The 17,818-nt window shown below is 38.2% G+C and overlaps 1 protein-coding gene across 1 annotated transcript in view; it reads left to right on the forward strand.

Moving 5' to 3' along the window:
- RXFP1 (relaxin family peptide receptor 1) overlaps positions 1 to 17,818 on the forward strand; it is a 95,042-nt gene that overhangs the window by 31,827 nt on the left and 45,397 nt on the right. Inside the window, exons 5-9 of the mRNA XM_043900736.1 lie at positions 5,684 to 5,755; positions 8,302 to 8,373; positions 13,026 to 13,097; positions 13,187 to 13,258; positions 14,198 to 14,272. Coding sequence (XP_043756671.1) covers positions 5,684 to 5,755; positions 8,302 to 8,373; positions 13,026 to 13,097; positions 13,187 to 13,258; positions 14,198 to 14,272 — 363 coding nt within the window. The remainder of the gene's footprint in view (positions 1 to 5,683; positions 5,756 to 8,301; positions 8,374 to 13,025; positions 13,098 to 13,186; positions 13,259 to 14,197; positions 14,273 to 17,818) is intronic.

Below are 17,818 nucleotides of genomic sequence, written 5' to 3' on the forward strand. Positions count from 1 at the left end.
GAATCTAAAAAATAAAACATATTACCAAATATAACAAAACAAAAAGACTCATATGTATAGAAACCAAGCTAGTGGTTACCACTGGGGAGAGGGAAGGGGGCAGGGTAAAATGGGGATTAAGAGCTACAAACTACTGTGAATAAATAAATGAGCTACATCACAGGGACTATAGCCAATATTTTTGAATAACTATAAATACAGTATAGTCTATAAATATTTTGTATTTCTATGTTGTATACCTGAAACTAGTATAATTTTGTAAATCAGCTGTATCTTAATAAAACACTAATTAATTAAAATAAAATTAAAATCTCTCAAACAAAAATCTCTTTTAAAAAAAATTTAAATGATATGAATACAAGAGTGACTTTATGAAGCAAAGTGTTTCCTGAAAGCTAGTCTTAAAGTAAATAGAAGCCCACTCCAGACACAGCAATCTAAACAAGATGAAAGGGCAGAGAAATACCCAACAGGTAAAGGAACATGGAAAATGCCCACCAAGTCAAACAAAAGAGGAGGAGATAGGGAATCTACCTGAAAAAGAATTTAGAATAACAATAATAAAAATGATCCAAAATCTTGAAAACAAAATGGAGTTACAGATAAATAGCCTGGAGACAAAAATTGAGAAGATGCAAGAAATGTTTAATAAAGACCTAGAAGAAATAAAAAAGAGTCAATTAAAAATGAATAACACAATAAATGAGATCAAAAACACTCTGGAGGGAACCAAGAGTAGAATAATGGAGGCAGAAGATAGGATAAGTGAGGTAGAAGATAAAATGGTGGAAATAAATGAAGCAGAAAGGAAAAAAGAAAAAAAAATCAAAAGAAATGAGGACAACCTCAGGGACCTCTGGGACAATGTGAAACACCCCAACATTCGAATCACAGGAGTCCCAGAAGAAGAAGACAAAAAGACAGGCCATGAGAAAATACTCGAGGAGATAATAGCTGAAAACTTCCCTAAAATGGGGAAGGAAATAGCCACCCAAGTTCAAGAAAACCAGAGAGTCCCAAACAGGGTAAACCCAAGGCGAAACACCCCAAGACACATATTAATCAAATTAACAAAGATCAAACACAAAGAACAAATATTAAAAGCAGCAAGGGAGAAACAACAAATAACACACAAAGGGATTCCCATAAGGATAACAGCTGATCTATCAATAGAAACCCTCCAGGCCAGAAGGGAATGGCAGGACATACTTCAAATAATGAAAGAGAATAACCTACAACCTAGATTACTGTACCCAGCAAGGATCTCATTCAGATATGAAGGAGAATTCAAAAGCTTTACAGACAAGCAAAAGCTGAGAGAATTCAGCACCACCAAACCAGCTCTTCAACAAATGCTAAAGGATCTTCTCTAGACAGGAAATGCAGAAAGGTTGTATAAACGTGAACCCAAAACAACAAAGTAAATGGCAACGGGACCACACCTATCAATAATTACCTTAAACGTAAATGGGTTGAATGCCCCAACCAAAAGACAAAGATTGGCTGAATGGATACAAAAACAAGACCCCCATATATGCCGTCTACAAGAGACCTACCTCAAAACAAGAAACACATACAGACTGAAAGTGAAGGACTGGAAAAAAATATTCCACTCAAATGGAGACCAAAAGAAAGCAGGAGTCGCAATACTCATATCAGATAAAATAGACTTTCAAATAAAAGCTGTGAAAAGAGACAAAGAAGGACACTACATAATGATCAAAGGATCAATCCAAGAAGAAGATATAACAATTATAAATATATATGCACCCAACATAGGAGCACCGCAATATGTACGGCAAACGCTAATGAGTATGAAAGAGGAAATTAATAGTAACACAATAATAGTGGGAGACTTTAATACCCCACTCACAACTATGGATAGATCAACTAAACAGAAAATTAACAAGGAAACACAAACCTTAAATGACACAATGGACCAGCTAGACCTAATTGATATCTATAGGACATTTCACCCCAAAACAATCAACTTCACCTTTTTCTCAAGTGCACACGGAACCTCTCCAGAATAGATCACATCCTGGGCCTTAAATCTAGTCTTGGAAAATTCAAAAAAATTGAAATCATTCCAGTCATCTTTTCTGACCACAGTGCAGTAAGATTAGATCTCAATTACAAGAAAAAAATTATTAAAAATCCAAACATATGGAGGCTAAATAACATGCTTCTGAATAACCAACAAATCATAGAAGAAATCAAAATATGTATAGAAATGAATGAAAATGAAAACACAACAAACCGAAACCTATGGGACACTGTAAAAGCAGTGCTAAGGGGAAGGTTCATAGCATTACAGGCTTACCTCAGGAAACAAGAAAAAAGTCAAATAAATAACCTAACTCTACACCTAAAGCAATTAGAGAAGGAAGAAATGAAGAACCCCAGGGTTAGTAGAGGGAAACAAATCTTAAAAATCAGGGCAGAAATAAATGCAATAGAAACTAAAGAGACCATAGCAAAAATCAACAAAGCTAAAAGCTGGTTTTTTGAAAAAATAAACAAAATTGACAAACCATTAGCAAGACTCATTAAGAAACAAAGAGAGAAGAACCAAATTAACAAAATTAGAAATGAAAATGGAGAGATCACAACAGACAACACTGAAATACAAAGGATCATAAGAGACTACTACCAGCAGCTCTATGCCAATAAAATGGACAACTTGGAAGAAATGGACAAATTCTTAGAAAAGTATAACTTTCCAAAACTGAACCAGGAAGAAATAGAAGATCTTAACAGACCCATCACAAGCAACGAAATCGAAACTGTAATCAGAAATCTTCCAGCAAACAAAAGCCCAGGACCAGATGGCTTCACAGCTGAATTCTACCAAAAAATTTAGAGAAGAGGTAACACCTATCTTACTCAAACTCTTTCAGAAAATTGCAGAAGAAAGTAAACTTCCAACTCATTCTATGAGGCTACCATCACCCTAATTCCAAAACCAGACAAAGATGCCACAAAAAAGAAAACTACAGGCCAATATCACTGATGAACATAGATGCAAAAATCCTTAACAAAATTCTAGCAAACAGAATCCAACAACATATTAAAAAGATCATACACCATGACCAAGTGGGCTTTATCCCAGGAATGCAAGGATTCTTTAATATCCACAAATCAATGTAATACACCACATTAACAAATTGAAAGATAAAAACCGTATGATTATCTCAATAGATGCAGAGAAAGCCTTTGACAAAATTCAACACTCATTTATGATTAAAACTCTCCAGAAAGCAGGAATAGAAGGAACATACCTCAACATAATAAAAGCTATATATGACAAACCCACAGCAAACATCATCCTCAATGGTGAAAAATTGAAAGCATTTCCCTTAAAGTCAGGAACAAGACAAGGGTGCCCACTCTCACCACTACTATTCAACATAGTTTTGGAAGTTTTGGCCACAGCAATCAGAGCAGAAAAAGAAGTAAAAGGAATCCAGATAGGAAAAGAAGAAGTGAAACTCTCTCTGTTTGCAGATGACATGATCCTCTACATAGAAAACCCTCAGGACTCTACCTGAAAATTACTAGAGCTAATCAACGAATATAGTAAAGTTGCAGGATATAAAATTAACACACAGAAATCCCTTGCATTCCTATATGCTAACAATGAGAAAACAGAAAGCAAAATTAAGGAAACAATACCATTCACCATTGCAACAAAAAGAATAAAATACGAAGGAGTATATCTACCTAAAGAAACAAAAGACCTATACATAGAAAACTATAAAACACTGATGAAAGAAATCAAAGAGGACACAAACAGATGGAGAAACATACCGTGTTCATGGATTGGAAGAATCAATATTGTCAAAATGGCTATTCTACCCAAAGCAATCTATAGATTCAATGCAATCCCTATCAAGCTACCAACGGTATTCTTCACAGAACTAGAACAAAAAATTTCGCAATTTGTATGGAAATACAAAAAACCTCAAAGAGCCAAAGTAATCTTGAGAAAGAAGAATGGAACTGGAGGAATCAACCTGCCTGACTTCAGACTCTACTACAAAGCCACAGTTGTCAAGGCAGTATGGTACTGGCACAAAGACAGAAATATAGATCAGTGGAACAGAATAGAAAGCCCAGAGATAAATCCACGAACCTATGGACACCTTATCTTTGACAAAGGAGGCAAGGATATACAATGGAAAAAAGACAACCTCTTTAACAAGTGGTGCTGGGAAAACTGGTCAACCACTTGTAAAAGAATGAAACTAGAACACTTTCTAACACCATACACAAAAATAAACTCAAAATGGATTAAAGATCTAAATGTAAGACCAGAAACTGTAAAACTCCTAGAGGAGAACATAGGCAAAACACTCTCCGACATAAATCACAGCAGGATCCTCTATGACCCACCTCCCAGAATATTGGAAATAAAAGCAAAAATAAACAAACGGGACCTAATGAAACTTAAAAGCTTTTGCACTACAAAGGAAACTATAAGCAAGGTGAAAAGACAGCCCTCAGATTGGGAGAAAATAATAGCAAATGAAGCAACAGACAAATGATTAATCTCAAAAATATACAAGCAACTCCTGCAGCTCAATTCCAGAAAAATAAATGACCCAATCAAAAAATGGGCCAAAGAACTAAACAGACATTTCTCCAAAGAAGACATACAGATGGCTAACAAACACATGAAAAGATGCTCAACATCACTCATTATTAGAGAAATGCAAATCAAACGCACAATGAGGTACCACTACATGCCAGTCAGGATGGCTGCTATCCAAAAGTCTACAAGCAATAAATGCTGGAGAGGGTGTGGAGAAAAGGGAACCCTCTTACACTGTTGGTGGGAATGCAAACTAGTACAGCCGCTATGGAAAACAGTGTGGAGATTTCTTAAAAAACTGGAAATAGAACTGCCATATGACCCAGCAATCCCACTTCTGGGCATACACACTGAGGAAACCAGATCTGAAAGAGACACGTGTACCCCAATGTTCATCGCAGCACTGTTCATAATAGCCAGGACATGGAAGCAACCTAGATGCCCATCAGCAGACGAATGGATAAGGAAGCTGTGGTACATATACACCATGGAATATTACTCAGCCATTAAAAAGAATTCATTTGAACCAGTCCTAATGAGATGGATGAAACTGGAGCCCATTATACAGAGTGAAGTAAGCCAGAAAGATAAAGACCAATACAGTATACTAACACATATATATGGAATTTAGAAAGCTGGTAATGATAACCCTATATGCAAAACAGAAAAAGAGACACAGAAATACAGAACAGACTTTTGGACTCTGTGGGAGAATGCGAGGGTGGGATGTTTCGAGAGAACAGCATGAACATTATCTAACTATAGATAGATCTGTTTCACTAGAAACAGATCACCAGCCCAGGTTGGATGCATGAGACAAGTGCCCGGGCCTGGTGCACTGGGAAGACCCAGAGGAATCGGGTGGAGAGGGAGGTGGGAGGGGGGAATCGGGATGGGGAATACATGTAACTCCATGGCTGATTCATGTCAATGTATGACAAAACACACTGCAATGTTGTGAAATGGTTGGCCTCCAACTAATAAAAATAAATGAAAAAATAAAATAAAGTAAATAGAGTTTATAATTGTTCATACTGTTATTAAAAGTAAAGAAAAAAACTTTAAAACCCCAATTTGTATTTATTTCAGGTCACTCAGGCGGAACTTAATAAGAAAGCTTCCTCCTAATGTCTTCAAAAGGTACCACGGTCTTCAGACTCTGTAAGAAAAAATTTTAATTCTTAGTATTAAATTGACTAATGTTTTTGGCATATCTGGTTCTTCCCACTTCTGCAGAGACCAACACTACACCTCTGCTTAAGTCTAACCCCTTTTGGGGGAAGTATTTAACTGTTAGCTGGAGACTACCAGGTAACATTGTTTTTCTGACTGCTTCTAGAAGCCACCCTAGCAAACTCTCAGATACCTATCCCCAAAGAAACCAAAGTATGTGTACTGTGAATTCTCTTAGCACCTTCCCCCAAATGAAGACACTCAAGAGTCTTTGCTCTCTGCACCTCAACGTCAATCTTAGAAAAGATGTTAGTACCATTTACCAGGTCTGCCCTCATGCTTAGATTGGGAAATTTTTCTTCCATATGTTTGCAAGTCCAATCTCTACCTAAGATAGCAAGTTCTTGTGGTTTGAAACCTCCAAGCATGTTGTTTTGTAGAATTAATTCCATGTTCACATTTACCTCATTGAGTTTTATCTGACATGCTGGCTTCCCGTCAGTCTAAGATTACCTACGTATTCTCAAAATCTGTAATGGCCCTGGTGATTGTTGCCTGTTATTTAGGTCCGTTTTGTGGCTGAATCTTATCGTCATAGGCTTAAACTGCTGGGTTTAAGTATTCTGTGCCTGAATTACACTATGCAGAAAACATTTCAGAGTTCCTGGTTTCATTTTCACATCTACATTGGTTTTGAGTTTGTGTTTACACTATAGAACCCTGGTACATAGATATCATCTATCTGTACTTTTTCTTTAAGATAACAGAAATAGAACAGAATCAGAAGAAAAATTATCCATTTTGTTTGATGAAATGTTCTCAAAGCTCAGATTATCTGAAGAAAAAGCTTTCACATTAGAAAACTGAATTTAAATAAAAATGACTTTTCAGAACTATATTCTAGTTATTAATCAATCAAGAGAGAAGAGGTTTTCAAGTTTAAGCTTGATACACATACTTCAAGAGGACACATTCTTCCTCTGTTTCCTATCTCTGGAGTAGGAAGAATTTTTCTGATCTCTAGCACCACCTTGTGTTCACATGATTTAAAAGGAGTCAGGACTTTAAATATCAGAATTCAGTATGCTGGCATTTTTATACAAGGAACTTTAATTCTTGAACAACCAATTTGTTCCAAGTAATAGATCAAAATAGGTTAATTACCAAAAAAATTGTAATTGGTGACTAGAGATATACTTTGATTCCACCTCCAGGCAATATATGGCTTCCCAGGCATCGCTAGTGGTAACAAATCCAATCTGTCAATGCAAGAGACATGAGAGACATAGGTTCAGTCGGGTCGGGAAGATCCCCTGGAGCAGGACATGGCAACCCACTCCAGTATTCTTGCCCGGAGAATCCTATGGACAGAGGAGCCTGCTGGGCTACAGTCCATTGGGTCGCAAGGAGTCAGACTCAACTGAAGCAACTTGCACGCACTCACACCAGGACAATTGTGACCTGCAGCAGAAGAAGGAAAGAAGTCAGACCTAAAATCCTTACTTCCTCCTTGCTGCAACCTGGGGCCGGTGCTTATGGATGTGTGGAGCTTAACTGGGTGCATGGGATGCAAGGGCTTGTGCTCCAGGTTCTGTTTCCTCTGACCTCCTGTTAATTCCAGGCCCAACCTTCAGCATGACCTCAGGGAACTCTGCAGCCAGCATCCTTGCTTGGCCTTCCAAGCTCATTTATAGTCTTCTAGACCTGATTTTTTTTTTCTATTTTTCTCTTTAGTGGTATGTACATTTGATACATTTTCTCAAACACTTTTTGGAGCAAAACTTGGGTGTCAAATAAATACGATTCAAGTTGACTTGCTTGGCCAATCTGTGATGAATATGGCATATGGTTTGGGGTCTTAGTAATGTCACAGCCTTGTGTTGTTGCCAGGGCTGTGCTGAATACTATCAAGTTTATAGAATTACAGCAGGAAGTATCAGAATGTTAAAAAGGCTTCTAGGCCTCTTTGATTAGCAAGTACCTTGCTAGGCCCTAAAACTGAAGTTTCACGCATTGAAAATTCAAATGTTAAATTTTAGGCATAATTTGTCTAAATTTATAACTAGAAGTTCTAAATAAAAACTAACCCAGTAATTTATGAACTTAATGAAGAGACAAAAATGACATATATCCAGCTTCACTATTTTGTCATGTTTACCTTCTCTAATTTTTAAGAATTCTTGACATTTACTCTTTCTTTTTTTATTTTTTTCAAAAAAAAAATTTTTGAAGTATAGTACAATGTTGTGTTAGTTTCAGATGTATAGCAAAATGATTCAATTAAATGTATATATAAACATATGTATTCTTTTTTTACATTCCCTTCCATTATAGGTTATTTCAAGATGTTGTGATAAAATACACTGGACATAATATGTACCACCTTAACCATTTTTAAGTGCACATTCAGAGGCATTAAGCCCACCCGCATTTTTGCACCACCATCACCACCATCCATCTACAAAACTCTTTTCATTCTTGCAAAACTGAAACTCCTTTTCCTCATGTTTTCCCTTTAATAATCATTTTCACAGGTGCCTGCAAAACAATAAGATTAGATCCGTATCTGTCTATGCTTTCCGAGGACTGTACAATCTTACTAAACTGTAAGTACCAGGGCCAATTAGTCTTCCCATTCCGTGGTGGCCTGTGGACCCGACCCATCCCACTGCACATGGCCCTGCCACCCGTGACGGCATTCAGGGCATGTGCAGACAGCAGATATTGCCGCAGAGCACTGGGGCCAAAGGGGTGGGACCCTGAGTCACACATGCTGCACCACTCACTGGGGGTGTGAACTTGAGGACTTATTTTCCTTTCTAAGCATCAACTCCCTCTACTGTAAAAGTGAAAACTGCAACAGTACCTACCTCAGGGTTGTGAGGAAGGAATGAGAAAAATCGGAAGAATTAGGCACACAATATGCATTAGCCATAGTGATGGGAATGAGGACTGAATGAACTTTATCAACCTGAGAAAACCTAGTGATCGCTAAAATTTGTGAAGGAGAAAACCCAAAGTTGTGCTTTTCCCACTAATTCTCCTTGTACAAATATATAAAGCATGATAAGTTTGAAAAAACAAAGTTTTTTTTAAATTATGGTAAAATATATATAGCAAAGTTGCCATTTGAGTCATTTCTAAGGCATTCAGTACATTCACACTATTGTTCAACTATCCATCTCCAGAACTTTTAATCTTCCCAACTAAGACTCCACATCCATTAAATACTAACTCCCCAAGCCCCTCTTCCAGCCTCTTGCAAATACCATTTAACATTCTGTCCCTACGAATCTGACTACTCTAGGGACCTCACAGAAGTAGAAACAGGTAATATTTTCCCTTTTGTGTCAGGCTTATTTCATAACATCTTAGTCTTAGCATTATGCCTTCAAGTTTCATCCATGTAATATATATCACAATTTCATTCATGAATGTGATGATAATAAGGCTGAATAATATTCCATTCTGTGTATCACATTTTTTATTTATTGACTTTGACAGACGGACACTGAGATCATTTCCACCTTTCAGCTATTGTGAATAATGTTGCTATGAACATTGATGTACAAATATTTCTTTGAGCCCTTGATTCCATTCTCTTGGGTGAATGCCCAGAACTGGAATTGCTGGGTTATATGGCAATTCTACCTTTGATTTTCTGAGGATCCACCTTACTGTTTTCCACAGCATCTGCACCATTTTACATTCTCATCAGCAATGAACAGGTTCCAATTCTTCTATATCCTCATCAACTCTTGCTATTTTCTGGGATTTTGTTGTTGTTTTGTGCTGTGTAGTGTTTAATAACAGTAATCCTTACGGGTGTAAAGTGGTATCTCATAGTCAAGAGCAAAGGTTTTTAAAATAGTCCTTCTCAGAGTTCCATTTCATTGCATTCTACCAAGAAGCCGACTCCCAGGAGTTATTGAAGGGAATTATGACCCAAAATCACATAAATAAAAGCTTTCTGTATTTCTATTTCTGGCCCCTTGCTTTCTATTCTATCCCAATTTTTAACCCTTAACCCAAGAAACTTCAGTCAGATTCCTCACTGGTGGTATCAGAGTTTGGGGTTGAGTCAAGAAGGCCACCCAATCACTTAGTAGCAAAATGGAAGAAAGTCACTAGAGTTCCAAAGTCCTAACAGTAACCACTGTAGCCGTGTCCTCTTCCCTTCCGTCCCAACCCGGCTCTTTCACGTCATAGCAAATTACCCGAAGTCAGTACTAGACTCATCCTTATCATATTTCTGACTACCTTTCTTTACGATCTCTCACAAATCTATTCAAAACTTTTAAACATATCTGCTGGGTATAATGTTCAATGGATATGGAGGGGGCTCTTGAAAGATAGTAGAAACTGGAGAGTAAATGCAATAGTGTCTTCCATCCGCTCCTTGGCTTTTTCCTGCCACTAGAATATTGTGTGAGTGTAAAAATGTCACACGGTCCTGGGTTTTCATGGATCACCGTCAGATTCTGCTAGTCACTCATCTGTAGATATTCATTACCCCTCAGAGTGTGCAAGTTCTTCAGTTAGACATTTTAGAGGGCAGTGCAGAGAAAGAGAAGTCAGACCTGCTGCCTTCCAGCACGTTACACTCCGGTATTTCAGAGAGAACCATGTGCTTCCTCTGGGGAAAGGCACCCCCTTGCTTTCCAGAAGCTTACAGTCTATGTTGGTGAAACAATGCCCACATATACATCATAGAGAATGGCGAGGGATTTACTTTCTTAGGACCTAAACCTGTGTTGTTCAGACCACAGCTGCTATGATGGTTGTCTGAAGGCAGTGATCATTTCAGGTCCAGAGCAGTGGATGAGGACTCTGAAAACTGAAGAGGACTGGGTGAAACAGACAGCACAGGTCTTTGGGGGTGGGGGTGGATCAAATACCTTTACTTGGGGGACTTCCAGTGACTCTTAAAGGAAGCCTCTGAGATACTTTTCATCTTCCCGTGCCCAACTGGGGCTCCAGGCTTGCAAGGGAAGGAAAGAAGTGGCTAGTGTGTGGGGATCTTATCCCATGCTACCCCCAAGCAAAAGTCAGATCTGCGGGGTGGAGAGGGGAAATGAAATTCTTGGCAGGAGAGATTTCATACGATATCAGCTCCCGGATCTGTCAGAGTGGAGAAAAGAAGAGAAATCAGTGTGGTCCACATATCAGTAGAAGTGGAATTGGGTTTTCTGGTGACTCAGACAATAAAGAATCTGCCTACAATGAAGGAGATGCAGGAAGTCTGAGTTGGGAAGAGACCCTGGAGAAGGGAATGGCTACCCACTCCAGTATTATCACCTGGAGAATTCCAAGGACAGAGGAGCCTGGAGGGTACAGTCTGTGGGGGTCACAAAGAGTCGGACACCACTGAGCGACTAACAACACAACAAACACAACTGCCCAATTTGTCAGAGTGAAGAGAGAAATCAATGTGGTCCACATATCAGTAGAAATGGAATTGAATGAACACTTGCATAGGAATCACAGGCAGTGAGGAAAAGGAGGAGGCAAGAAATTGATGTGGGAAGTTAAAACAGAGATATGGTCATGATAATATGTGCCAAGCGCTTCTGACACGCCTGGTCTCAAATGCTCAACAACCCAGTGAATTAGGCCCTGATGTTATTGCCACTTCAGAATTGGGGAAACTGAGGATTTCAGAAGTTGTTTGCTTCAGGTCACACTGTTAACAAGTAGCAGAGCGAGGAACCAAACTGTCTGACCGCAGATTCAGAGCAGAATTGCTGAGCTAGAGAAACTGATACAGAAATAGTTTCTCTGCCATTTTAAACCAAAATGGAAGGAGAAGAATCTTGCACATATTTCAGTCCTGGACTCTTGCTACCACTGGCAACCTTAGGTATTTTGAGAGTCTCACCTCCACTTTACCAAATCAAAAGGACAAAGTTAAATGGAATTAGATTAAATGGAATTATATTAAATTAGTCTAATTAGATTAAACTAATTTAATTAAATTAGATTAATTAGTTAAATGGAACTAGATTTTTGCAAATATTTCCCTTTATTTATCCCTTTATTTATCCCTTTATTTATTTATTCTGTTGGGTTATGTGTGTTTGTGTGTGTGTGTGTCCAAAAGTTTTCTTCAGGGAAAAAAAAAACCACATAAGGACTCTAAGGCCTCTATGAAAGAAGAGAGGTGATTTTTTTTAATGTTTTTTATATTGAGGTTAAAGTTACAATATATAAAATGTACAGTTTAATCATATTTAATTGTACAGTTCAGTGGCACTAAATACATTCACATTGTCATGCATTCTCACCGTCATCCATATCCCTTATTTTTCACCTTCCTAAACTGAGACCCTGGCCCCATTAAGCACTAACTCCTCATTCCCCTCCCCACCCCTCACCCCTGGCCCTTGGCATCTACCAGTATACTTTCTGACTCTATGAATTGACAATTCTAACTTGATTCCACTTATACAAGAGGTGATTTTGAAAGTTATTAACAGCTGGTATTTGCTCTTGGAAGACACAGAAAAAAGAAAAACAGATAAGCAATCAGTATAACAGAAGGAAGAGAGCATTCACTTTGCAGAAGAGTGAGAAGTCGTCTGCTCAGAGTACAGTGGGTCAGACTCCCCTCGGGTGCCCAGTCTCTTTTCTCCAGGGCGGGTCCCTGCCTGCCCCCGGGGCATCTCCTGTGTCCCCTCTCAGCCTCTTCACAATGACCCTTCAGCTTGTCACCCTCACACCTCTTGCCTTTGCGTAAGTCATTTCCTCTCTCTGGGACTCACTCCCATCCATGCTTTGCTTTGTGGATGACACACCCTCATTCCAAATCTCTTCTCAATTGAGCCTCTTCCCATTAGCACTGTCTCCTCTCCCCTCCAAACTCCACAGCCCCAACCAGCAATCTGCGTCTTCTCTGCTGGAAAGTCAGAGTAACTGCATGTTCTAGCTCTTTCCCTCTGCTGCTATACTACTTACCTGCTCAGATGTCATCTTCCTCAAAGAAGGGGATGAGAGACCTAGCAAACTGTCAAAACAATCTGATGAATAGATGAATAGATAGCGTGATTGATTGGTTGATGATTGATTGATAATTGAGAAATTAAAAACTGGATATGGAAAGGTAAATGATAAAGAACTTTAAGAGTTCCAAAGGCAGGAAAATGGCCTGATGAGAACAGCATATAAGAAACTTTAAGATGAATGACCATTGTTCTTCCTTTCCTCATTGTAAGATATCAAGAAGATAACAGATTTACTGTTATCATTTCTCTTTTTTCAGGTATCTCAGTCATAACAGAATAACCCTCTTGAAGCCAGGTGTTTTTGAAGATCTCCACAGACTAGAGTGGCTGTATGTTTCATTTCTGTGGCATATTATGGTATTAGTCTTTATGTTGAAAAAATATATAAAATGAATCCATTTTTTCTTCTGGCTGGCAGGATAATTGAAGATAATCACCTCAATCGAATTTCCCCACTAACATTTTATGGACTAAATTCTCTTATTCTCCTGTAAGTACTAAAAATTTAAGCAAATATTTCAACTGACGGAAAATACATGAATAAAAAATGATCACTTTGAGTTTAATAGTGTTTTATTTGTTATTAGAACCCGAAAAAGACCTTTCCAAGTAAAAACCATCTCCTGGTCCTATTCTATGAGGCGATTCTGTAGTTGTAACAATTTTATAAGATCTTCTGTCTTCTAGAACATCAGCCCATGGAACTAAACACAGCCTCACAGACATGTTTCATTCCAATATCCTCAGGCAAACCAGTACTATGCTATACAGTAAACCCTACGTACAAACCTTCAAGCTGTGAACTTTTAAAGATGTGAACATGCGTTCCATCAACATCAGACGTGAGTGACATTGCCGCTTGTCCTCCATTCCCTGCTGCTGATGATCCTTCAGCTCTACCATCTCCCACCTTCTTTCCCTCTTCCATCAGTAACTTTTCTTCCCTGTTCACCCAATGCATTATTTGTGTGAAAAGTATTATAAACCTATTACAGTACAGTACTATATAGCTGATCATGTCTGTTGGGCACCTAAGCTAACTTTGCCAGACTTACAATCAAATTGGACTTAAAGAACATGCGCTTGGAATGGAACTCATTCATATGTAAGGGACTTAGTATATTAATCTTGGTAAAGAAAAATAACATTCCTTTGAAATCACCTTCTTTTCACTACCCACAGTTGAAGGGTACAGGTGTTTTCTTCAGTCTGCTGGTGTTACTGCTTCTTCCATATGACAGATATCATTTGTCTAATTTTCTTACTAACAAACACTTAAATACAACGAGATTAACAAAAAGATTAGAGTGAGAAGGCACCTAACTTATTAGATGTTCACAGCTTCATAAGAATAATGAAAAACCCACGTTTCATTTCAGTTGAGAAAAGAAACAGAAAAATGGGACTCCTTTCTGATTCTCTTTTTCAGAGTACTGATGAATAATGTCCTTACCCGCTTGCCTGACAAATCTCTTTGTCAGCACATGCCCAGACTACATTGGCTGTAAGTTGCTGTATCTTTCTTTTTTTAATTGTTATTGAAATATAGTTGATTGAAAATGTTGTGTTAGTTTCAGGTGTCCAGACAAGTAATTCAGTTATATATATGTGTGTGTGTATACCTATATACATGTATATTATATTCTTTTCCATTATAGGTTATTACAAGATATTGAGTATAGTTCCCTGTGCTATACAGTAGGTCCTTGTTGGTTATCTATTTTATATACAGTATTGTGCATCTGTGAATTCCAAACAAATAATTTTGCCTTCCTTCCCCCCTTTCTTCTGTGATAACCATCAGTTTGTTTTCTATGTCTGTGAGTCTATTTCTGTTTTGTAAATAAGTTCATGTATATCATATTTTAGACTCCACATATAAGTGATATCATATGATATTTGTCTTTCTCTGTCTGACTTACTTCACTTAGTATGATAATCTCCAGGTCCATTCATGTTGCTGCAAATGGCATTATTTCATTCTTTTTTATGACTGAGGAGTATACCACTGTGTATATGTACCACATATTCTTTATCCATTATTCTGTTGATGGACATTTATGTTGCTTCCATGTCTTGGCTATTGTAAATAGCGTTGCTATGAGCATTGGGGTGCATGTATGTTTTCAAATTAGAGTTTCTGCAGATATATGGTAGGAGTGGTATTGCTGTATTCTATGGTAGCTCTATTTTTAGTTTGTTAAGGACACTCCATGCTTCTCTCCATAATGGCTGTACCAATTCACATTCCCACCAATAGTGAAGGAGGGTTCCCTGTATCTCTTCTTACAGAAGATAACTAACTTTTCTGTTTTTGCCTAGCTCATTTTGTATATCATATTTTTCTCAAATGCTATTTGTCAATGTTGTGTCACAATTCCTCAAAAATTTTGGCATGACTTTTATTCAACATTCATATTATCTAAACTAACTCCTCTAAGCTCACTTTGGTAGCTCAGTCATGTCCAACTCTTTGTGACCCCAAGGACTGCAGCAAGCCAGGCTTCCCTGTCCATCACCATCTCCCAGAGCTTGCTCAAACTCATGTCCATCAAGTTAGTGGTGCCATCCAACCATCTCAATCTGTCATCCCTTTCTCCTCCTGCCTTGAATCTTTCCCAGCATCAGGGTCTTTTCTAATGAGTCAGTTTTTCGCATCAGGTGGCCAAAGGATTGGAGTTTCAGCTTCAGCCTCAGTCCTTCCAATGAATATTCAAGACTGATTTCCTGTAGGAGTGACTGGTTTCATCTCCTTACTGACCAATCGACTCTCAAGGGTCTTCTCCAACACCACAGTTCAAAAGCATCAATTCTTCAGCATTCAGTGCTCTTTATGGTCCAACTCTCACATTCATACATGACTACTGGAAAAATTATAGCTTTGACTTGACAGACCTTTGTCAGCAAGGTAATGTCTCAGTTTTTTAATGTGCTGTGTAGGTTGGTCATAGCTTTTCTTCCAAGGAGCAAGCATCTTTTAATTTCATGGCCCAGTCACCATCTGCAGTGATTTTGGAGCCCAACAAAATAAAGTCTGTCACTGTTTTGATTATTTCCCCATCTATTTGCCATGAAGGGATGGGAATGGATGCCATGATCTTCATTTTCTGAATGTTGAGTTTTAAGCCAGCTTTTTCACTCTCCTCTTTCACTTTCATCAAGAGTCTCTTTAGTTCTTCTTCACTTTCTGCCATAAGGGTGGTATCATCTGCATATCTGAGGTTATTGATATTTCTCCCAGAAATCCTGATTCTAGCTTGTTCTTCATCCAGTCCAGCATTTTGCATGATGTACTCTGCATATAAGTAAAACAAGCAAGGATTCAATATACAGCCTTGATATATTCCTTTCTCAATTTGGAACCAGCCCATTGTTCCATGTCTGGTTCTAACTGTTGCTTCTTGACCTACATACAGATTTCTCAGGAGGCAGGTCAGGTGGTCTGGTATTCCCATCTCTTGAAGAATTTTCCAGTTTATTGTGATCCACACAGCCAAAGTCTTTAGCATAGTCAATGAAACAGAAGTAGATGCTTTTTCTGGAATTCTCTTGCTTTCTCTATGATCCAATGAACATTGGCAATTTGATCTCTGGTTCCTCTGCCTTTTCTAAATCCAGCTTGAACATCTGGAAATTCTCAGTTCACATATATTGAAGCCTAGCTGGGAGAATTAAGCATTACTTTCCTAGCGTGTGTGATGATTACAACTGTGTGACTGAACATTCTTTGGCATTGCCTTTCTTTGGGATTGAATGAAAACTGACCTTTTCCAGTCCTGTGGCCACTGCTGAGTTTTCCAAATTTGCTGGCATATTGAGTGCAGCACTTTCACAGCAACATCTTTTAGGATTTCCATCACCTTCACGAGCTTTGTTAGTAGTGATCCTTCCTAAGGCCCACTTGACTTTGCATTCCAGGATGTCTGGCTCTAGGTGAGTGATCACTGCATCATGGTTATCTGGGTTATGAAGATCTTTTTTTGTACAGTTCTTCTGTGTATTCTTGCCACCTCTTCTTAATATTTTCTGCTTCTGTTAGGTCCATACCATTTCTGTCCTTTATTGTGCCCATCTTTGCATGAAATGTTCCCTTGGCATCTCTAATTTTCTTGAAGAGATCTCTGGTCTTTCCCATTCTGTTGTTTTCCTCTATTCTTTCACTGATCATGTAGGAAGGCTTTCTTCTCTCTCCTTGCTATTCTTTGGAACTCTGCATTCAAATGGGTATATATTTCCTTTTCTCCTTTGCCTTTCACTTCTTGTCTTTTCTGAACTAATTGTAAAGCCTCCTCTGACAACCATTTTGCCTTTCTGTATTTCTTCTTCTTGGAATGGTTTTGATTATGCCTCCTGTACAATGTTACAAACCTTAATCCATAGTTCTTAAGGCACTCTATCAGATCTAATTGCTTGAGTCTATTTGTCACTTCTACTGTATAATCATAAGGGATTTGATTTAGGTCATACCTGAATGGTCTAGTGGTTTTCCCTACTTTCTTCAATTTAAGTCTGAATTTGGTAGTAAGGAGTTCATGATCTGAGCCACAGTCATCTCCTGGTCTTGTTTTTGCTAACTGTATAGAACTTTTCCATCTTCGATTGCAAAGAATATAATCAATCTGATTTTGGTATTAACCATCTGGTGATGTCCATGTGTAGAGTCTTCTCTTGTGTTGTTGGAAGAGGATGTTTGCTATGACCAGTGCGTTCTCTTGGCAAAACTCTGTTAGCCTTTGCCCTGCTTAATTTTCTACTCAAAGGCCAAGTTTGCCTGTTACTCTAGGTATCTCTTGACTTCCTACTTTTGCATTCCAGTCCCCTATGAGGAAAAGGACATCTTTTTTCGGTGTTAGTTCTAGAAGGTCTTGTGGGTCTTCACAGAACTATTCAGCTTCTTTGGCATTAGTGCCTGGGGCATAGACTTGGATTTTGTGATACTGAATGGAAACTCTTACTAAAATAAAATATCTCCAAAAAAACAAAATACTTTGGAGGCAGGAAAAAGATAGAAGGGATGTTGTGACATTGTATAACATCACTTCTTTTCTTT

This window comes from Cervus elaphus, chromosome 5 (genome assembly GCF_910594005.1).
Source record: "Cervus elaphus chromosome 5, mCerEla1.1, whole genome shotgun sequence".
Taxonomy (NCBI): Eukaryota; Metazoa; Chordata; class Mammalia; order Artiodactyla; family Cervidae; genus Cervus; species Cervus elaphus.